Below are 23,686 nucleotides of genomic sequence, written 5' to 3'. Positions count from 1 at the left end.
TTTGTTTTATACTTTCTGATTGGATGTTGATACCATCTTGAGTATTCTAACAGCTCTGAAAAGCTAATTAAAAAATTCTGATTGGATGTTGATATTTGATACCATATTGAGTATTGTAACTAGAAAATTTTCTGATTTGATATTGATATTGATATTGATACCTTCTTGAATATTTGTAACAGCTGTGAAAAGCTAATTAAAATGACATCCACTACCATATTCTGATAATGGCACCACCCACTTTGTTTTTATTCTTTTCTGACTCGATGATGATACAATTCCGAGTAAGGCGATGATATTGTCACCCCCCCTGCGTACGCATTCGCCCCCCTTATTAATGCTTTTTGACGTCAAATCAAGCCAAAAGGGGAGCGAATGCGTAATTTAGGGGGGGTGACAATATCATCGCCCTTCCGAGTATTATAACAGCCGTACAAATCCAATTAAAATAGTATAAAACAAAGCCAGTTGTGTCATTATAAAATACAGTAGTGTAGATATCAGTCTAGAGAGAGAGAGAGAGAGAGTTTTGGGCCACTTGTGTTTTGTTGTTAAACGGAACGCTCTTTTAATCTTTATCTTACACCCACTGGCTTACGCCTCTTGCAAGTGGGTTGCCCATTTGCTAATTTCTTTTACTACTTTGATGCTGGAAATGCCCCTTGACTTTTTCTTATATTACGAACTCGCCACCCAGTCCTTATACTAGTAAACAAGTATCAACCTAAGTGAATGACCTAACTGCCCTCCATTTTCAACCTTTATTACATGAAATCAAGTAGCAAGACAATCTCATCTTGATGAACGAAAATTATCATGACCGCAGATTGGATGATTGGCATGATTTTGGAAGCATGGGAGATCTATCCAGAGCAAGGCCTATCGAACGGACGGTTCAGATCAATCAAAGGTGAGACCCACTATGCCATGCATGTAAGGGTGTCAATTTTTGCTCGGGCTCGGAAGCTCGCTCGAGCTCGGCTCGAATCCTTAACGAGCCGAGCCCGAGTTAGGCCAGGCTCGGCTCGTTAAGAATTTAATATATTTAAATATATATATTATATATTATTATATACACTAAAAGGATTGTTTAGGGAGTGAAAGGGGGAGGCAAAATATGTCACTTCTTTTTTGGAACCCCATTTGTTACTTGGACCACCCCCTAGTGTAAAAAGAGTAGTAAAAAAACACTAGATAGGGCTGTCCAGGGAAGATGAGGGGTATAAAATTAATATAATTCGAGCTCGATAAGGCTCGCGAGCCGCTCGCGGCCGAGCCTGACCTAGCCGAACCTGGCCAAGCTCGGCTCGGCTCGCCTCGTTTACACCCCTACATGCATGGTATTTCTCCTTGTATCGCAAAAAAGATCACACATTCCTCCAAGTACATGACCAGCTGAGTACATGAAAATCCATTTTTTTCGAACAATTACTAAATCAAAACATACAAACAATAGCCAGACAAGTAAATATAAAGAAATAATAGGGATAATCTGGTAACTACAATAGCATCCAAACCAGGGCATTTTTAGTAACTTCACCTCAGCAACTTGGCTCTATTTTATTGCACCCCACATGAATTTTAATTAACCTCTTTGGAAGCCAACCAACCCATCTCTCTCTCTCTCTCTCTCTCTCTCTCTCTCTCTCTCTCTCTCTCTAACACCACTAGAATCCATTAGAAAAGACACCCTCAAACCACCTCTTAAATTTCTCTCTCTCTCTCTCTCTCTCTCTCTCTCTCTCTCAACCATCCCCCTATATAAATTCACATCCAATAAACCCCCAAAATCCAAAACTCTCAACCCTCCCAAATCACAACAAAGATTGCCAAAGAAAAGGAAAGATAAAACATAGAATGCCTTCAACCCATCAAAAATCTTCTCTTCAACTTCAAAGAATCATCAACACCAACACCAGCACCAGCAGCAACACCAACACCAACATGAGTTGCCAAAAGCAATCACAAATAAGCACCACCCACCACCACCACTCCGCCACCCAACTCAGGCGCATCCCACTACCCACCGCCACCCCGGTCCCAGAAACTGTGGCCCGTCACCACACCCACTCCGTGGGACCGAACCAGTGCTGCTCCGCGGTGGTCCAGCCCATCGCGGCCCCGCTCCCAAGGGTCTGGTCCGTGGTCCGACGCTTCGACAACCCTCAAGCCTACAAGCACTTCATCAAGAGCTGCCACGTCATAGTTGGGACTGGAGATGTCGGGACCCTTCGGGAGGTCCGGCTTGTGTCCGGCATCCCCGCCGGATCCAGCACAGAGCGGCTCGAGATCCTCGATGACGAACGTCATGTCTTAAGCTTTAGTGTCGTGGGCGGGGACCACCGGCTTGCGAATTATCGGTCGATCACGACCCTCCATCCGGCGTCGGCCGCGTCTGGAGGGACGGTTGTGGTCGAGTCTTATGTGGTTGATGTCCCGCCCGGGAACTCACGTGAGGACACGTGCGTGTTTGTGGATACCATTGTGAAGTGCAACTTGCAGAGTCTTGCTCAGATTGCTGAGAATTCTATGATTCCACCAACAACCACAAGTTGAAAAACTTCATCCATTGTACTATTGATATCATTCAAAGTCAAGAAGATAAGAGTGACAGAGAGAAATTACAGTTAGTCATGGGGCGGGGGGGGGATTTTGTGTTTGTACATGATGTATCTTTGTATTGGGAAGAGAGTAGAATATTGTCTACTTGTATCCTTCATGTGATTGATCACTTCTGATTTTGTCATCTCTCTCTCTCTCTCTCTCTCTCTCTCTCTCTCTCTCTCTCTCTCTTCTTTGCTAATTGCTATGGTCATTACATATACGCACATTGTTAGGAATTAGTTTGTAGTTGGTACTATCAATTTTAAGTTACCTTGCATTGGTTTTTATCTTTGAAGTGGACCAAAATACCCATGGGTATGTTCTAAATGCCATTGAGAGATACTAGTCTCCGTTCATTGGAATACATGTATGATCTATTGATAAAAGCTTACAAGTTAAGCCTGTAATACCCTTCTGTGCTTTTGCTCAATTAGCCAAGCTTCATGAAATTTTAATGAAAAATGTTATTTGTTCTTGGGTTTAATTTCTAAGTTCTAACCATCTTTACATTATCACAATAAGCGGTTAAAAATGACATTTTGGGCTTTCCATGTGGTCTCTTTCGTCATTAGAATTCTTTTTTAACGACTGCTATTTAAAAAATTACATTCCCGCCCCCTTTGTCTTTTCTTGAAATGATTGCATTTTCCTTGCCTAGTATTTTTTTTTGTCCCCATGAAAATAGGGTCATTTCTAGGAAGTTATTAGAACAGACAAAAAGGGGGGAGGAAAACCTGGAAAGGGGTAGAAATATCATATCCGGGGAAATGACATGATACTACCACCCCCTGAAATTTTCGCTGCCATTTATTTGTTTTTCATACAAATGACGAACTAACAAGGAAGAAGTGGCATCGTTTTCAAAAAAGACAGATAAAAGGAGGAGGATATGCTTGGAAAGGTCGTGAAAGTATGATTCCCCCACTATTATTATCATTATCATTATCATTATTATTATTAGGGTCCATCGCAAAAGGCATTTCGCGGATGGGCTATTCCATGTGAGAGCAACCACAACAGCCCATCCGCGAAATGCGCTCCTTCTGAGATGGACGCTAGCAAATCCCTTATTCTTATTAGGGAAGTGATATATCCGCCCCTTTTGATCACCAGGAACACCCCCTGCCAGTGTATCAATGACTAAAGAGGCGCTGTTGTACTTATGTCAGAAGAATTCAATGCCCCTGATTGCCACAAACACTGACAGGGGGTTTTCCTGGTGATCAAAGGGGGCGGATATATCACTTCCCTATTATTATTATTATTATTATTATTATTATTATTATTATTACAAGTAGTACTAGTGACAGTAGATAAATACAAATCTCATTTTAACCATGCACGCCCCCTTGTAGTGGTATGCAAGGTTTTAAATTTCGGATTCGGCATGAATTTCGGTCCTAACTGAAATTTCTGCTGAAATCTCGAAATTTTGGTAATTTCGGCTGAAATTCTGTAAATAAATAAAAAAATAATATTTTAACCAAATTTCGCCGAAATTTACCAAATTTCGGCAATTTTGGTTTCAAAACATTTCGGTTTTGGTCTAGACCGAAATCCGAAATTTTGGTCAAAATTTAAAAACTTGGTGGTATGACTACTTCAATTTGTTGTCTTCAGTGATGAAACCACAAAATGGGGGTGGCACAAATAAAAAAGGGTCTCCATTATTATTATTATTATTATTACTACGGTTCCACCGTTTCCCTAGTCTGCGATCGAACCCCTGACCTCAAAGCTACAACCTTATGTCCTAACCATTATAACCATTATAACCGATGCTCGACGCTAAGCTTTTTTTTTATACTATTTTTAAATTTTTAAAATTAATTAATCGATTTATATTATTACTACTACTATTATTATTCCATTCAAGTGCTGATACCATTTCCTCAATCTATGATCGAACCCATGACCTCATGCTGCAACCTTACATCCTAACCACAACAGCATGAAGGCTTGGTGCCAATTTTTTTACTATTTTTGCCATTTTAAAATAATAAAAGCAATAATAATAATGATATCGATATTAATAATAATATAAGAAATAATAATAATAAATTATAAGGTACGCGATGTCCCCTATGGTACATGCATGAGGGGCTACCCTGTTGCATTAAAATACTGCTTTTGCAGTGGGAATCAGTAGCTATTTGTCTCTGCAACTTGCTTTTGATAAGCTCAACTTGTTATAAAAGAAAAGAGCAAGTTGGTATGTTTATGTTTTTCCTCTTTCTTTTTGTTTGAATGGGATGGATGTATATTGCAACTTGCAAGTTGGAGTGCAAGTGGGCAAGGCCTGCTTTAATGATCCCGTGTTCTCTTACTTATTTGAACACACCACACTCTTTCTTTCTTTTTTCCTTTCTTTCCCAATTTTTCCCTCAGTCTCCTATCTCACCACCCTCTTTGCTCCTTTGTTGAATTGACCACACAACTCATTCCTCATCAACAACCTCCTAACCCACTTACAATATATATAGACTCTTCTTAATTAATACCATGTTTTAATCTAATTCTAATTAAGTTTTCGATCCCGAGTTTGGATGGTGATGATCGAGTGGGATTAGATTTGAGTCATTTGAATGGACCGGATCGATTTGATCAAAACGAAGCGGATATCAGGATGTTGTGTTAGAATTGATCTAGGGTGCAAAATAAGAGAAAATTAGATAGAATCCCTATGCCTAATTACAACTGTTTGTCACTTTTTTTTAACTATATTGACCAACGAAGGAGATCGAGGAGCTTCTACTGTAGACAGAGATTACAAAGTACAAGACACTCTAAAGGTCTACAAACGTGACCTTAGATAGTTAGATATAATTCCTATCTCAATTACAACTGTTTCACCCAAAAATGAGAATTATATATGCGATTTTTAAATGACAATAATAACCATATTTTGCCATGCATATTCTGATAATGGCGCTCGGACTGATATCCGCACTACCATATTTTGATAACGGCACTACTCACTTTGATCTGTGCGGCTGCTACAGTGCTCAAGATGGTATCTACATCTGATCAGAAAAGTGTAAAACAAAGTGAGTAGCGCCATTTTCAAAATATGACCGTGCGGATATTAGTCCTCTTTCTTTTATTAGGGTAAAATCCCATTTTGTGACAATGATATCTTAGTTTAAATTTTAATATATAATGATCCATGTTTATTTAACCATGTTTTTTATTTTTTGTAAAATCTGACCAAGACACAATCAGAATGTGTTTACATAACATTTTAGAAATGATTTTTTTTTTCCGGTTTCATAAGCGTGATATTAAAAAAACACATAAAAAATGTTCATATAATATAAAAATTAATTAATTTGTGTCATCCAAGGACTGTAAATAGAAAAAAAAAAAATTTCAGATTTTTTTCTTGTAATAATATGGTTTGGCTTAAAAGGGTGTCATTAGAAAAAAGATTTAATTTTAGCTGCTAACCTCAAAGGTGATATTGCCATTGGTATGAATCTTAGTAGTCCCATGGATGAAATTACCACAATTTTGCAGCTTATATTTGGTTGTGGTCTATCTTTCTTTTCTCTGTACTTTTGGCGGCCTCGACTCCCTCGGTCGTGTTCTTTTTAATGAATCTCACCATTTCAAAAAAAAAAAAAATTTGCAACTTATGATTCAACTTATGACTCCCTCGATCAACGACCCATGTTGATCTAAAATTAAATAGTGTTTCTTTTTTTTTTGGAATTTATTTTATTAGGATTTTCTAGAGGTAATTGTCCAAGGTTAGGAGACATTTAAGAGTTTTAGATTTAGTGGGATTTGAGAGAGATTTTAGGAGTTTTTTTTTTTTTAATTTGGGCCAATCAAAAGAAGCCTTGTTGTAGGAGAATTTTACAAGTTGTAGGAAAAATAGAGAAATTATAGCAGTTGCTTTTGAGTTGGACGTCCAAAGTGGATGGAATTTTAATTTTAGTAGGAATAGGGAAGTCCAAGCAAAGTTTATAGTAGACCTTTGCAAAAAGTTTTTTGACAGGATTGTGATTAATAAGAAATTTATATTTGCCGCAAGATTAGCCTCCTCAATTTGAAGGTTCTTCAGAATAGTCATCAAGTTTCTGCTGCCGCTAATCCGCCCCTGAGTTAGAAGTCTAGCCCAAGAAATCGCTAGCGAACAAAGTCGTGGTTGCTTTCGTTCATCAAGATGAGATTGTCTTGCTAGTAGGTCTCTAGATGGGACATGCTCCATGTAACATCCTTCACAAGTCTCATGCTCCATGTAACATCCTTCACAAGTCTCATATCCTTTGTGGAAATTTGTACATAAGCGTACATACTATTTTTCAACAATGGTGTGAAATTGAAAACGAAATCACAGTGAAAAGAAAGAAAAATATTTATTTCCCAACATAAAACTTGCATTTTTGTGGCCATATTGAAGTTACAAAACTATGTGAATTGTCCCTATCTTTGAACATATCAAATTAGTCAAGATTGAAATGTAAGGCCCATTTTAAATTCAACTACTTGGAAGGCATGGCCCTTTATTTGGTCTCACACATGTGTTTAATTTAAGGGATATGAAAGGGAAATAATATAGTTGCCCTCCTTTCTTCCCTGAGCCAGCTTCTTGTAGTGTAAAAAGTGTAGTCGTAAATACACTATAAGAGTGCGGGTGGAGGAAGAAAAGGGGGTGAGTATATCACTTCCTGATATAAAATTGTATTTTGGTCTCCATATAAATATGGAGCATTCAACAAGGGAATTTTGGATTGGATCTAATCCGATGTAATTACTTTTTGGATCCTACTATCTGAGTTCGACTCACGATCCATTTTAAAGGAGACCAATGCCCACTGTCTTATTATGATAATGCCACTATGCACTTTATTTTACACTTTTTTAATTTGCTTTTCACTGCTGTTATAATACTCACAAATGGTATCAACATCCATCCAAAAAGCGAAACACAATGTGAATAAATGGTGTGATTTTATTAAAAGGGAATTGATAACTTCCATCGCAAAGGCATTTCGCAGATGGTCTGTCGCATGTCAGACCAGCCACACAGGCTCACTTTTCAGCAGCTTTTGTCATGGTTGGTCTGACATGGAAAAAGACAGTAAAACCGAGGGGATCTTTGAGATGAGAATACAACATGATAGGAGACAAAATAAAGAAGTCAAAAAACATCACAAGGGAAGAAAATAAAAGAAGTCCAAGATTGTTCAGTTCACCCCGTCCCTAGCTAATCGATCTGCCTAGCTCACTATTAGCCAACCATCGTATGTGTTGAAAACGGATTACCTTCCGCACGGTCGTATGTGTTGAAAACGGATTACACACGGTCACGGATCTCATCAATCAAGTCCGCTAATCGCCACTGATGCTGTCTTCAACTATCCATCCATCTAATGGTGCTGAGCGAGTCTTCCTATCAAGCTATTGTGATTTTGAGCGAATTTGTGTCTTTTGTAGCGAGGGTAATATTGTAGATAAGTGTAAGGTATAGACATGTAAGAAGGGGTGCAATATAGGGGTGAAACGTGTGCAGCCAAAGAGGACCACAAGAGATAGGACAAAACCAAGAGTGACACTTGGCAATTGTGACCAACATGGTAGCTAAATACCCACTTGAGAGGGTGATAAGTGTAGTTAGGACCACCTCAAGTGGAGGACAAGTGGCCGGCAGCCCCTCATTCATCCACCCTCCCTATAAATAGGGGTGCATGGCCCTCATTTGTTTTTTTTTTTTTTTTCTTTTTGGGGGAAATCAATAAGCGGAGAGATCGGATTGGGCTGGGATTAGAAGAATGCTAACCTTGCTTGGGAAATAGAGAAAGAGAATGGCAAGAAAGGAAGGGGAAGGACTCTTGTTATTGTAAGGCTTTCTTTCTACTTACAGTGTGCTAGTAGAACCAATCCTCTTTACTTCTCTATCTTGTTATTGCCATTTCTTAAATTTCTTTTTGCCGTTTCTTTAATTCTTGCTACAATGACAAGATTGTGTGTTGCGGAAATCATTTTCTTTCCGAGCTCAAGTTTCTTGAAAATGTATTAGTTTCCATTCTTGTGAATCTCTACGGACCTCTTAGTAGAATTTCAACTCCTATTAATTTTTTTTCAAAGAAGATGCTGGTTGCTCTAGTGTGCCCTAGAGGAAGGTGAAAATTCCTCGGGGAAGATCTCAGTAACCCCGGTGTAGGGGTGTAAACAGATCGAATTCAAATCGGGATATGGCTATATCCGAATTCGATTACAGCATATACTATCCGAATTCGGATTCAAATTTGACGGATATTTAATATCTATTACCGAATTTGTATCCGTCGGATATTATTCGAATTCGGATATTATCCGTATCCGTTTATCCGGTAGATTTGAACATTTGATTGCAGCACTTGATCTTTCTTCTCCTCCTTAGTCCTCGAATAAATTTTCCAAACCCTAAAACCAAACATCTAACTTTTCTTTACAAAATTAACTCTCAAACCCTAAAATATATTAGATCCTCTTCTTCCTTTTAAAACAAAGGCAGAGAGAGGCGGTGGGGATGGATGATGGTGTTGATAGGGTCTTTGGGTTTTTTCTTTCTTTTTTTTTTATGTATATGATGAAATGGGTTTGGGCTATTTTGAACAGGGGAAGTGCGAGTGCTGATTGTGGAAGATGAAGAGAAATGGGGATGGAGATGTGGATTGGGTTAGAGATGGAGGTGACTGGCTGTGATGGAGGTGGCTGTGAGAAGGTGGAGAGGGGCGGCGGTTTGGAGGCACCAAGGAATGCCGAAGATGGTGTCGCAACCTCCTCATTTCTCCTCTCTCTTACTTCTCCTTGCAAACCTTAGAAGTCTCCTCTTTTAATTGCATTTTGGGTTTTTATATAACTCTAAGTTAGAAAATTGATCTGAGCCGTCCATTTACCATCAATGACTATGGCCTTTTTGCTCTAGAATTTCCTAGAAACTATGACATCTTCTTTCAATCACCATCATCCATTTGTCTCTTTCATCCTATAGCCCACATTTGTTGCTTCATAAAGAAGCCATGTCAGACCCCAAGAATGCCCTTAAAATGAGAGATTACTTCATTTCCTACCTAAAACACCTTTTGTTTTTTTTTTCTTTCTAAAAAGAAAATTCATTTTTCTTTTAGAAACAAAAGATAGTGTGTCATTACTAACAATAAATATTAATGATATTATTAATAATAAATAAAAAGGATTTACTTCTCGAATTCAGATGTTAAACGGATCGGATATACCATTTACCATATTCGCATGAGCCGGATATCTCATAAACGGATTCGGAAAATATGCGCTTGAAACGGTTCCGAATAATATTCGCTTTAAACGAATTCGGATGCGGACGGTAATCGAATTTTCGAATATCCATTTACACCCCTACCCCAGTGTATCTTCGAGGACGATGAAGTTCTCTCGGAGAAGATCTCGCGGTTCCCACGTTCCCGCCTCATGGGAGGGTGAGATTGTCCACCTTACTTCTGAGGGCGAGTTCTACCCGGGTCCCAACACACGCAGAGAGAGAGAGAGAGAGAGAGAGAGAGAGAGAGAGAGAAAGAGAGAGAGAGAGAGAGAGAGAGAGAGTTCTGGCTGGGAAATAATTTTAGCATAACCAAAATGATATGGCACCCAGAATTCTTGCACACTGAGATCATATGGGCACCCACTTATTATTTTTATTTTTTTTAAATGACGTTAGAAAAGAGAGAGTTAATAAACCACGAGAGTAGAACTGTTTTCCAATTACTTTGTAAAGAAAGAAGGCGTGTGAGACAAAGAAGACCATTTTCTAAGTAACATCATCATATCTTGATGTAGAAGTTGGGTGGCATTTTTGCCTTGTGGAACAAGGAGACATGAACCAAAAGCAGTGCCACATTGAAAAAGTGAGAGACAGATCAAAGACCCACCCCACCCCTCTGTTCATTTCGTCCCTTTTGCATTGAGAATTCTCTGAATTTTTTTTCTTCATTTGATAATAATGAATAGCTTGAGGAATGACCTAGTGTAAGCATATTAGGTGTTCTATTTTTTTGTATCCTGAGTTTTTGGATCTCCGTTTCTCATGTTCTTGTTTGGGACGGTGTCTAGTGTATAAGTTATCATGCTTGCATATCCATTAATTGAGTCTCCAACAATTATTCCAATAGGTACATATCCAATTTGACTTATGATTTACTTCACGGACGAGGTCTCTGGTTCAAAGTTTAGGATGGCCCAACTGCACCAGGGAAAGGAATCGAAGACACATCTTGACTCAAAATGCTCCTTTCACCAAAACTGTCACTACTACTTGAAATCTAACTCTCAATACTGATTTCAGAATGAAGATAACTATCAATGCAACTATTACTGTGATTATTCCAACTATATTTAATATCATACATGTAATGATCATAATATTATAATAGCGATCGTCACTCTCTCCCACTATAGACATTGCTTTTCTTTCTGTTACTTCAAAAGTAGCTGCTTCAACTTCAGCCACTCGAATTTTCAATATTCTTTTTTATTTCTCATTAAACGAATGTAACATCTTTCTCTTTTATCTAATAAACTGGTAGGGGTCCCATAAAACCTAGCTTACCTACCAAAAAGAAGAAGCATATACACCCAATAATCGGTGTCTAGCTAATAGATTATTGCTATTATTTTCAAATTATAGATTGGCAGGTGCCATCTGATGATCACACATGACAGTAGATCCATTCGTACAATGATATTTGCAAGAGTTTTTCTCTGACCTAATTAATGATCCATTTGCAAGTGACTAATCAGATGATTAGTTTCAACCAACAAACATATGCCACTTGTGCTGTGGACATTGAATTTAATTGCAAACTTTAGTAGTTGGGGTACTATTGAGCCTCACCATTAAGAATGTTTCCCAGAATAAAACCAGGTGGCCCAATGGGCCCAATCTGTCATGGAAAAGGATTGGCTTCACTAATAATGGAGAGACTAATCTTTCAAGCCAATCAAATAAACTGCCTTAGTCTTGAGTCTCGAAAAGCTTACGTTAGGTTTAGTGTGGGTCGGGCTAAATCAGAGCTAAAGAACACATTGCAGTTGAGGATTGAGCAAATCAAGTGCCAGCCGATCCAGGCCCATTGGGGTTTTTCTCCACAGGTATAGAAATCCTTGGATAAGTTGTTATCGGAATTACAATTAGCTACCTTGTTTGGATAATTTTATCTTTAATAAACCACTGAGATTCACTACCATTAATTCTTGTATAGTATACTCTATCGATTTCGTGTTGTTCTCAATGTGAACAGAGGATAGCACACCTATCCAAGGATAAAATAAACCTCGACTTGCTATCCCATTGATGAGAAGAAAAATATTTCTTATGGAATTTTTTTTTCTTGAGGTAATTTTTTCATAACACGATTTAGAGGGAAATGATATGGTTATGATTTATTTAGAGAGATATCATTATAGAGATTTTATATGGTGCCTGATCGGGCATGCTCGTGCAAGAAGTACCCTTGAGTTTTGATCAAGGCCGGCCCCCTTTTTCATCTTTTTAAGGGGCTGCTGTTGGGTCAAATATCAAGGGAACCCCACCCCCCCTCCCCCCCACACGAGCATGCCCTATATAATTCTCGATCATTATAAATTGAAGGTCCCTCTAAATAAAACTTGAATTGGGGTTGTTCAAGTTGCAATTTTCACGTATGTAATCAAATGCAGAAAAGCAGGAGATTCTAGATAAGTTTTTTTCCAAAAGATTCCTGTAGGCTCTGTTCACTTCTTTTCCCTAATGCTGTTTTCCTTGGAAAACAGCCTTTTTTTTCCCTGATAAGACAGAATTTCTGTTTTCACTTCTTTTCTAAGGAAAAATATTATCATATGTGGAATTTCTTATTGACGTGGAAATTGACTTTTTCCCTATTACTCGAGATTTGGTTTCCGATTAAATATATCGGAAAGAGACTTTCCAAGGAAAACGAAACATTTTCCTTGACATTTTCCTGGATTTCTTTTCCTTCTGCCACGTCACCTGGAAAGGAAAGGAAAATGAATTCCTTTCCTTTACTTTCCGGGGAAAAGAAGTGAACAAAGCCGTAGAGAAAAAGCAAGGAATGCTCTCTCTCTCTCGTCAGTTATTGAGAGTTTTGAGTACTATGTGGAATGCAAGTATCAGTTGATTCAAACTCACAACATAGATTGGGTGATAATTGGGCCGTCTAAAAGTAATAAGAAATCAGCAATGCCACCCTTGGTAACTCCACCCTCTCTCTATTTTAAGCAAACTCTTGTTGAGGATATAGTAGTTGCTTAATTTCTTAATTATTAGGTGGTGATTTTGAGATCTCAACAACTCCCATCTACTCCTTCCATACCTAAAACCCAACTCTAATCTCCATGCCTGGGGGATCTCACTGATGAAGTTACCAAAACACCCTCAAATTTATAAAAAGAAAGCACCATTATAAGTTCAAGGGTGACAAATGATAATTTTTTTTTTCCAATGTTAATGATAGAATGTGGTTATTGCATCTTTGCAGAGCAATATTTCTTTGTATCTTTTGTACAACATAATAGATCTGGGGGTTGTTTGGGTATAGGGAAAAACTATGGAATTTTTTCCCATGGAAAATAATATTGCATGGAAAAAATTCCAAGGTCCGGTAGGTTTGCAATTTCCCTTGGAAACAAGTAAAAAGAAATTATTTATGAAAAAAATCATGAAAAATGAGTTTACCAAACGCAGGAAAACATATTCTCTCCCAATAAAAATTTCCAATGAAGGAACAAACCATGAAGAATTTTGTCCAAGGTTTACTTGGGTTACAATTTTCTTAGAAAACGGTGAGAGTACACACATTGGGCGATTCTAACCCTCTAATTATTGGCCACTAGTGAAAGATAGAACATTTAAAAATCAGAAAAGCCTCTACAGATTGGAGTGTTAGAATTCTCCAATCAGGGTAGATTTTGCGCTATGACCCATCCATAGAAAAGCCTAGGAAATAAATAATTTGGGCCATTGAGCAAGTGGCCCCCACTTGTTGTGAGCATCTACTGTAAAAGAACAGGGGGTGGAGATATCAAATCCTTCTTCTTTTTTAATGATAAAGAATTGGGTTAGAATGAAATAGAACCGGGGGATCAACCTGGTGATCGAGATGATCATGAAGAGCAGATATCAAATTCTTCAAAAAACAAAATTGAATCTTATGGGCAAATTCGTCATGTCATATAAAAAGCAAGTTGAGGCAAACTACTCCTTAAAGAAACAGTTATTTTATTGGCCATGCCACCCTCTTCACGTTAGGCAAAAAATAGCTTATCCTTTTAAGTTTTAAGTAACAACCCACCCAATCCAACACAAAGCCAATGAGCAATTTTTGAAATGGCAAAGAAAAATCCAATGCTCCTTAGAGTATTGGGAATAAGGAGCAGCTTTAATTCTCTAGTAGTCTTCCTCATTGTGGTAGTGGCCAGTGCAATTGTCGCAGTCACCGTCTCTCTCACCGGGAAGAACGGCGTGTGCCCGGAAAATTTGATGGGAAGGGAGAGTTCTGGTGAGTCACGGGCGGGGTGCAACTTGTTTTCAGGCAAATGGGTGTTTGACAATGTGTCCTATCCTTTGTATTCCGAAAGGCAATGCTCTTATATGTCTGATCAGTTGGCTTGTGAAAAGTGGGGGAGAAAGGATTTTAAGTATCAAAACTGGAGGTGGCAACCACATGAGTGCAACCTTCCAAGGTGACGTATCATCTCTCTCTCTCTCTCTCTCTCTCTCTCTCTCTCTCTCTCTCTCTCTCTCTCTCTCTCTACAGTGATAGGGGTTTTTGGTTCAAGTTAATTTTTTTCATGTGTAAAAAAAGTAAGAAATATTAGAAATGTTTGCCCTTTCCGAACTTTTCCAGATAATTCCTTCAATCTAAACAGGGCTCTAGGGAATGTTGGGACCCGGGCAGAACTCGCCCTTAAAAGCTAGCTGTTAAGGGGATGATGTCCAATACCTTATATGCCAATCAGCACCTCTTTGATCACTTCTCCAATGTGGGATCTTTGCTTTCGTGTGGTACCCCCAACATTAATCTCCCCTTCACATGGAAGCAACATGGGAATTATGAGGTCTTCCCCTATGCTCTGTTTGGTTGCCTATTTTTAAGGAGATTGAGGGGAGAACATCTTGAGATCTTCTTGATATTGTTTGGTTGCCTTTTAAGGTCTTTGACCACTAGCGCTGTCGGGCAACGGTCGGTGATGTGGTGCGCTCGAGATTTTCTCTCCAAATTTCTTCAAATCGATGAAATTTGTGGAGGAGGAGATCTTGAGGAGATCTTTTTGCCCTTATCCCAAATCCCCCCAATATTTGCAAGACAAACCAAACAATGTTTCTTTCTTCCACCCCTAATCTCCCCGTTGACTGATCTGCTTTAGATCTCCCCTTTAATCTCCCCTTTGACCGCAGGTATATAGATCTCCCAATGAATTGCCGGCATCCAAACAGAGCATAGGGATTTCTTTGTCCTCGAGGGTACATTAGGGTTTCCACACCCCGGCTCTGGTACGACTTGTTGGGTAGAAGTCACCCTTAAAAATGCTTGCCGTTAAGGGGAGGGTGCCTAAACCCTTACAAGTCCATCCACATCTCTTTCGCTTTTCCGATGTGGTATCTTTGCTTTCGCGTGGTACCTTGAACACGGTATACAAATTTCATTGGAATAAAATATTCCAAGGTTTAGTACACTCGAAATATCCCACTAGATGAACAACCTAAGCACTACATTTTATAATTATCTTTTTATTATGTAATTTCTTATTATTTTTTATTTTTTTTCAGATTGTTTGATTTGTGTTGTGGTTCATCTTAACAAGGTTCAATGCCACAGCACTCTTAGAGAGGCTCAGAGGGAAAAGGCTTGTTTTTGTTGGTGATTCCCTCAACAGAGGGCAATGGGTCTCAATGGTGTGCCTCTTGGAGTCCTCCATCCCCACTGCTCACAAGTCCATGCACTCTAATGGCTCCTTAACCACATTCAAAGCCTTGGTAATTCTCATTATCTAAATTATAAAATACCTTTTACTGGCCATCATGAGAGGAAAATCCTCAAGAACTTGAAAAAGCTCATAAAGAGATAATGATCATAAAGATAAACCCAAAAGAATCAAATCAAAAACTGTAAAATCATTCAAATTTTTTTACATTTTATGGATCATACTAGGGGAATTTTCTTAAACTAATATAATTGAATATTTAGTTCAAAACATTTTGGTATAGTCTTATGTCTATATTTGAAAGTGCAGCAAAATCTACTATTATTGTCACCAAAAGTTCATGGAGAATTTACTGGCACTTCGCTATACCATAAAATTGATTTATTAGCTATATTAGTACGTAACTTGGGATTTGTTAGGGACCATCGTAGAAGGCATTTCACGCCTGGGCAGTTGCATGTGAGGGCAGACATACAGGCTCACTTTTCACAGATACTGTATAATTCATTCAATTCACCTGAGGTGGCTGCTCTCACATGCAACTGCCCAGCCGGGAAATTCCTTCTGCGATTGCCCTTAGCAAATCCTTAGTAATTTATATGTAAAATATTGGTAGCTAATATTTAAAAGTAAGTAAATATTTCTATACTTGAATTTGGCAATATATCATTTAAAAGCATATATACATTGTGATATATAGGTGATACAATAAATAAGCTTATAAAATGACATTTTTATCGCATTAAAGTCATACCACAATTGCATGGCTTGTTTCTTGATGTTGAAAAAAATCCATGGAAAAAAAAAATGTCCTTGAAAATAGAATTTTCCGATGTTTGGCAACCCATATTTTCTGGTAAAAACATGCTATAGCTGGTTTTTTTTTTTTACCTGTCTTCTCTTCGATCTTCTTTCTTTTTGGAGAGCTTTACTTAATCTCTAACTTTGGAGTAACGACCTAGGATTACAATGCAACGGTCGAATTTTATTGGGCCCCACTACTAGTGGAATCAAACTCGGATGATCCTGTGAACCATAGGCTCCCTGACCGGATAATAAGGGCAGAGTCCATCACAAAGCATGCAAGGCACTGGACGGGCGCAGACATACTCGTCTTCAATTCCTATCTCTGGTGGAGAAGAGAGAAGATGAAGGTCTTGTAAGTACATTCTACGTACCTTGAATACAACATTGAGTGGTGGGACCCCTATTATAGGATGTGGGGCTACCTTTATATTACCGTAGATCCGATTTGTCTCATCGGATTAGTAGATCGAAGATTACATATTTTCAATTCTTCCGAGATCATTGAAACAATCTAGACCATTGATTTGGATTACTCATTAATGAGTTCTATCCATTGCTAGAAAATTACACAGATAAGATCAGACAACCCTAGTCGCAGGACAAGCGAACTTTTGTTCATATAATGTGGGCGAGCATGGACTATTCTCTTTTTCAATCATCCATTTCTAAAACAATAATTGGATGGTTAGGATCATCCAATCCGTATAGACAAACATAGTACAATGACCCGAACCAATTTATCTGGTAAGCCTTTTTTCTTTTTTTTTTACTTAGTTGATCTTGCTTCTGATGTTGGGAAGGCCAAGTGCATCAAAGTTCCTTTAGGAGGTCTCTTCCATAGAATCCAACAATCCTTTTGAATCCTTGGACGGCAAGGAGAAATGCCAAGCTGGGACAGAAAAAGAACTTCCAACAAGTTTGGTTCCTTGAGAGGAGAATGGCTACAATCCAGGTTTCTAGTACCCTCTGAAATAGTACTGATGATTAATATTGGTGGAATTAGATTTTCCTTCCATTCGTCTGCTACACAGCTCTTTCCAAATTTCCCAAGCTATGATGGGTGTTGTGAGGCTGAATAGATGGGCTGCTTGAGTTTTTCTTTTAGTTCCTGCTTTCCACCAACCTATAATTCTAGTCTTGATAGACTGAAATTGGATCAGATTGAAGTTCCAAAGGTTGGCAAACTCTGACCAAATAGATCGAACTAACTCTCCTTCTATGAATAGGTGGTTCATGGTTTCCTCTTTATGGATCGAGCAACAAACACATTTGGATGGCACCTGAATGTGCTTGCTTTTTATTCTTTCATCTGTGGCAATGGCTTCCTGGAAAAATTTCCAGAGGAAACAACTGATCTTTGGAGGAATGGATCCCCATGTTGGTGCAGCCCAGCTCACATGACTATCTCTAGTCCTGTTGACGATCCATGCTGAAATTTATCTCCTAAGCCTTTCTGGCCCGTATATGCACCAAAATCCACGCCTATTACACGACTCTGACCCTCTAATTTGAAGAGTACTTTAAATGGTTAGAAAATAGAAAAACAACAATCTGCAACCCTCTAATTTGAAGAGTACTTTAAATGGTTAGAAAATAGAAAAACAACAATCTGCATTCCGAAAGGAAGCATTTACAAATTGGAGGCTAGCTTGTTGCATAGCCTTTCATAGCGACTAGTACTAAATAAATGGTTTGGATCATTGAATAAGTGGCCCTCACTTGTAATTTTGTCTTCTCAGACTATTCCTTAAAAATGATAAAAATATGTGCTTGTGTCATTTTATCAACTATATATAAGAAATTGTAGTGACTATGGGTAAATTTTTGTGAAATTTTTGTTGGATATTTTCAAAAGAAAAGTGGCTTTTATCAATGGTTTTTTTAAAAATAGACAGTAATTTTGTGGAAAAAAGAAACATTAATGGTTTTTAAAAATAAATAGTAATTTTGAAAATGGGTGTTTTTGAAAGGAGGTGTAAAAGAGTTGGTGGGAACACATTAGCAAGTAGCAAGTGAGAAGAGTTGAGAGGAGTTAACAAGCATTCCTCCACTCTTCGTGTTTGCTTTTAAAGCACATGTCATTTTGCAAGTGGCAAGCAACAATTAGGACTGTCAATCGGGCCGAGCTTGGGCGGGCCTGAGGTGCTCAAGCTTAGCCCATGTCTGTACAATGGGCTTCGAGCCGAGTTCGGGCTTGCCCATCACCTCTTATTTTCTGCACGAGAAAAGACTAAGCCAAGCACAGAAAAGCCAATTTCATAGAAAGCCATTAAACTTATTGGCTTTGGCATGTGAGAAAAGCCACACCGATTGATTTTTGCCAGATTTTGTCTTATTCATTTAATAAATCTGAGGTCAAACTATAGCCTATAGGATATGATGATCCAAACCGTTCATATGGAGTAGGCTGAAGAGGGGCCAAATAAAGAAGAAGAAAACAACATATTTAATGTCGAACTATAGCCTATAGGATATTAATGTTTAAGTAACTTATTTAATTAATATCTACTGATTTTTAAGGGCATAAAAAATCTTAAAAAATTATATAGTAAATATATTATAGGGCTCGGGCCTATAACGGGCTGGACGACCCTTGATCAAGCTCAGCCCAAATTAGAGTTCGGGCTTCAACTTTTGACCAAGCTTGGTTTGGCTTGTTCTCATTTTAATTATGGGCAGGCTTCGAGCTTGCCCATCCCGATTGACAGTCCTAGCAACAATATATATATATATATATTGTTGCGGTCGAGGGCCCCAAACTCATGTGGGCCCACTTTGTTAGGATGATCCAAAGCATTCATTTGAAAGGCCCTTACATAGATGGGGTATGTACAAAAAATCAGCTCCATAGGATCATCCTAACCCATCCATTTGTGGAGGTCAAAATGGACAGACACCGTTTGCCACCGCTCTGCCCATTTTTGCCTTCCACTTAATGGACCTCATTTTTTGTACACACCCTATCTATGATGGGGCATTGCAAATGAATGGTCTTGATCAGCACAAAAAACGTAGGACCCATGTGTTTGGGCCCTCGACCGCACACTCCTTTTCCTTCTCTCTCTCTCTATATATATATATATAGAGAGAGAGAGAGAGGGAGCGAGCGAGAGAGAGAGAGAGAGAGAGAGGAGGGAGGGGGGGGGGGGGGGGGGGATAGAGAAGCTTTCTGATTCTCTATGCTGTATACCTATTGACCGCCTAAGAATTTTAATCTGAATCTAATCATATCTTATAAAAAACTTAGTCATAAAAACACATATTTTTCGCATGAGCAATATTCATGCCATTTTGTTGAACTAAATAAATTATTTATGCAAAATCAGGTGGGGTACATTTGAGGAAGAGGATGGAATTTACAAAGAGATAGAGACCCTTCGAAGCTTCGAAATGGCATTGAGGACATGGTCAGACTGGCTCGAAGCCCATGTGGACCCCACCAACACCCAACTTTTCTTCGTCAGCATGTCTCCAACCCACTCCCGGTAAGAAGAGTGTAACTCCACCTTACTTTGAATGCAAAGAAAATGATATCCACACCCCCATTTTAGGCAACCTCTCTTTACTTTAGCCTTTCAAATTAGTTGATATAGGCTGTTACAATTCTAAGAAGCTGTCAACAGCTGCTCAATTTGGGTCGCGCCTGGGTGAGCTTTGGCTTAAAATGTATCGAAATCAGCCTCAACCCGACCCAATTTCAAGGTAAAAGTGCAACCCAAATTCCCAAAAATCGACCCGACTTGCACCCCTGCATACAATATATGTGTTCAGCTCAAGCGAATAGGATGTTCTCTATTACAAATCTGAATGATCTCAACCATTCATTTATTGTATGGGCCATGCCTCCAAAACTTCCCATTTTAGTAGATCTTATACATCTTAGGCCTTGGACTTTTTAGGTAGGTTAACCATGCTTTACTGGCTATTAAATATCTTATGCAAGTGCATTTCTTTTAACTAATGAATGCTTAGGGTATGTTTGGTAACAATTAAAAAAAAATCATTGTAAAACTAATTTCCAAGGTTAGGTAGACTACTTTTCAAGGTATTTTTTATTCTTATACTCTAGTTGCAATTTTCTATTCATGAATAGTCTTGAAAACATTTTTAAGGGAAAACGTTTTCCGTAAATAAGGCCTCCATTTACGCATATTGGCGGAACATTATGCAATTCATCAAATTAAATAGAAAAAAGTGGCAAGGTTCCTTGTATTTGCTTTAATTTTTGGAAATTAATTAATCCACCAAATTAGGAATGTTGGAATAAAAATAAACTACCAAAAAAAAAAAACTCCATGCATAAAATTTTAAGATTGATTGCCATCTTAAATGGGATTTGACCGAGGAAAAATTGTCAATGGGGGACACCAAGATACAAGAATTGTGAACGGGGGACACAATTTTGAAAAATTGTTAAAGAGGGTTGATAACCCCCTTTCGAGAGTTTGATAACCCTATTTAGAGGGTTGATTACCTCCTTTTAAAGAGTTGATTACCCCAATTTCATCCCTCTCTAACAATTTTTTAAACGTGTGTCCCCCGTTCAGAATTCTTGTATTTTGGTGTCCGCCATTGGCAATTTTTTCCTTTGACCAATAGGGGTGCCCTTTGCTCCCTTTTTTTTTGGAAGAGCACATGTGAGTCTAGACTCCATCAACTATTATTAGTGTAACAAGGGTTTTGCTAAAAACAATCACACCATTTAATAGAATCTTTTGTAATTTCCTTTTTAAATAGAGGAAAACACTTCCAATTAGGGAATCCGTTTGAGAAATAAAGGTGAAAGTGAAAACAAACCTGTTTTATTAAATGTTTTAAGAAATGAGTTATTCTAAACTGAAAGGTGGCTTGCACAAATGGGGTGAAAGGGCTCCCCCCATTGGCTGGTTGTGCATTTAATAGACTTTGACTTGCAGCAATAATGAATGCATAACTCTCATTTTAAGCCAATGGGGGCTCCCTTTCAGTTCATTTTTTGCAAGGCCTCCTTCAATTTAGAATACCTCGAAATGAAATATGATCACTTTGTATGAATAATATGGATTTACTTGGGTCTTTGGAGAAGGCATTTTGAGGATGGTCTGTGCATGTGAGAGCAGCCACACGGGCTCACTTTCAGCAGATTTTGTCTTCATTCACGAGGTGGCTGCTTTCACGTGCAAACCCATCCGCGAAATGCCTTCTGTGATGGACGCTAGCAAATGTCATAATAGTAAGGGATTTGCTAGGGACCATCACATAAGGCATTTCTCTTCTCAGTTGGGCTATTGCATAGCCACCTCGTGAAAACGGAAAACGTGCAAATCAAGATAATTATGGAATTAAATCTACCTAATCAAATTTGCTTTCCTAATCTCTTTTGCTTGCCTCTTCTAATCCACTTGCATGATCTATCCACGCCCCTCATTTAGCTAACTTACCCAATCTATCTCCAAGATGATCCAACGGTGAGATCTTAACCCAATCCAACCGTTAGATCCCACATTCTAACAACAACAACAACAATAATAATAATGATGATGATGATGATGAAATGCTACCATGAATTTTGCAGGGCCGACGAGTGGGGCACGGCTAGCGACCAGAATTGTTTCAATGAGACAGAGCCCATAACAAAAGATAGGCATACGGGGAGAGGATTTGATACCAAAATGATGCAAGCCGTTGAAGCAACAATTGAAAGATTGCGGCCAAGAGGTTTAAATGTACAGATTCTCTACATCACACAACTCTCAGAGTACCGAAAAGACGGCCACCCTTCGATTCACCGGAAGCAATGGGACCCTTTGACCGAAGATCAGCTTCGAAACCCTAGTAGTTATGCGGATTGCAACCACTGGTGCCTCCCCGGCGTGCCCGATGCATGGAACGAACTCCTCTACGCCTACATGTTCGCCAAATAAGCAATTTTGGAGAAAAAATGGACATTTTTTTATTTTTCATTATTTTTTAAAATTTTCCATCTAAACAATGTTGTTAAAAAATAAAGTAAAAAAAAAACAGAAACGAGGAGAAAGACACTGTGGTCATGTAACAATACATAAAGGCTACTCATATGAGTCATATTGGCCCTACCATGTTTTGATAATTGCAGCAACTCATATTTTCCTCGTATGGTCTTTATGATTTAAACTGCTACCTCAGAGGTTATTACATTTCCCAAGGAGCACTCGGAAGCCAATTAAAAAAGAAAAGACAAGCTGAGTTTGTGCAATTATTAAAACATTAAGCACTTAAATCATTTTCAGAGGTCTTTGGATTCTTTCCCCCCCCCCCCCCCCCCCCCCCCCCCCCCCACACGGCTGGCTAACGTTAAACGTTAGGATTCACGTATATGTCACTTTCCCACCATTTGACCTCTCTCTCTCTCTCTCTCTCTCTCTCCACACACACAAAACAGGAACAGTTGGTGGGCCCAACAGAAACCGTTGGTGGAATCGTGGGCCCATCTTTGAACAACGTAGGTCCCGCCCATACCACACCATAGATAATCCAAACCGTCCATTTGATGGGCCATAAACGTAAATAGGTTGAGTCCCAAAATATCATTTCCATAGGCTGATCCTAGCCGTCCATGGTGGATCATCCTATGGTGTGGTTCGTACCGTCTACAACATAGGATGATCCAAGCCGTCCATGGTGGATCATCCTATGGTGTGGTTCGTACCAATTTAGTCCCCACTCATATTTTTGAAAATGAAGTGTACCGACCAGACCATAGGATGATCCGAGCCGTCCATTTGATGGGCCACAATGTAAATAGGTTGTGCCCCAAAAATCATTTCCGTATGATGATCACAACCCTACAATCTATAGAGGTTGCATAAGATGTAGTTTCTATTTAGATCGGAGGGCTATGATCAGCTATGGAAATAATATTTTGGGACGCAACTAGACCTGGCAAACGGGTGGGTCGGGCCGGGTCAACCCGCGGGCGCGGGTCCACGGGTCGGGTGAGAAAATGACCCGCATTTTTGCGGGTCAAAATTTAGGTGACCCGCGCGGGCCGCGGGTGGGCCGGGTCAACCCGCGGGTCAAGACAAACAAATATGCCGCAAATATGGGATTGAATTATTCTGATTTGACCGCATGTATTTTTTCCGTAATTGTCATAAACTTCTATAACTTATTGCTATTTTTTTTGTAATTTTACATTTTATAACGATTTTTACGTAATTTTTCATTTAAAACTTTATACTTGAGCTATTTTACTTTTTTTTGGTGTAATGATTACTTTTTTTCATTTTTGCATTCGACCTGTGGGGATCTTTGCACCACGATGGCCACTTGCCGAGAAATTGCAATAGGCTCCTTGGTAGCAAATTCTTAT

At 38.8% G+C, this 23,686-nt stretch overlaps 2 protein-coding genes across 2 annotated transcripts; both read left to right on the top strand.

The window, feature by feature from the left end:
- The first annotated feature begins 1,748 nt into the window (after positions 1-1,748).
- Positions 1,749-2,746, top strand: LOC143848247 (abscisic acid receptor PYL4-like). The gene has a single exon (XM_077357144.1). It carries the CDS (start codon positions 1,858-1,860, stop codon positions 2,554-2,556), a length of 699 nt encoding a protein of 232 aa, XP_077213259.1. The 5' UTR covers positions 1,749-1,857; the 3' UTR covers positions 2,557-2,746.
- Positions 2,747-13,906: 11,160 nt separating this feature from the next.
- TBL34 (TRICHOME BIREFRINGENCE-LIKE 34) lies at positions 13,907-22,466 on the top strand. Its single transcript, XM_077357192.1, has 5 exons — positions 13,907-14,307; positions 15,430-15,601; positions 16,512-16,708; positions 19,683-19,841; positions 21,911-22,466. Exons 1-5 carry the CDS (start codon positions 13,952-13,954, stop codon positions 22,257-22,259), a joined length of 1,233 nt encoding a protein of 410 aa, XP_077213307.1. The 5' UTR covers positions 13,907-13,951; the 3' UTR covers positions 22,260-22,466.
- The last annotated feature ends 1,220 nt before the right edge of the window (positions 22,467-23,686 follow it).

This window comes from Tasmannia lanceolata, unplaced genomic scaffold (assembly GCF_043159265.1).
Source record: "Tasmannia lanceolata isolate RefF3 unplaced genomic scaffold, GAP_Taslan_0.1 ptg000016l, whole genome shotgun sequence".
Taxonomy (NCBI): Eukaryota; Viridiplantae; Streptophyta; class Magnoliopsida; order Canellales; family Winteraceae; genus Tasmannia; species Tasmannia lanceolata.
The sequence above is the reverse complement of the archived record's forward strand: the minus strand, read 5'-3'. Positions and strand labels throughout refer to the sequence as shown.

What these genes read in the sequence shown, in the direction of transcription:
- LOC143848247 (XM_077357144.1), top strand. Translation starts at nt 1,858, where the DNA reads ATGCCTTCAACCCATCAAAAATCTTCTCTTCAACTTCAAAGAATCATC.
- TBL34 (XM_077357192.1), top strand. Translation starts at nt 13,952, where the DNA reads ATGGCAAAGAAAAATCCAATGCTCCTTAGAGTATTGGGAATAAGGAGC. An exon ending in CATGAGTGCAACCTTCCAAG is followed by an intron (nt 14,308 to 15,429) that starts GTGACGTATCAT and finishes CATCTTAACAAG; the next exon opens with GTTCAATGCCACAGCACTCT. An exon ending in ATGTCTCCAACCCACTCCCG is followed by an intron (nt 19,842 to 21,910) that starts GTAAGAAGAGTG and finishes TGAATTTTGCAG; the next exon opens with GGCCGACGAGTGGGGCACGG.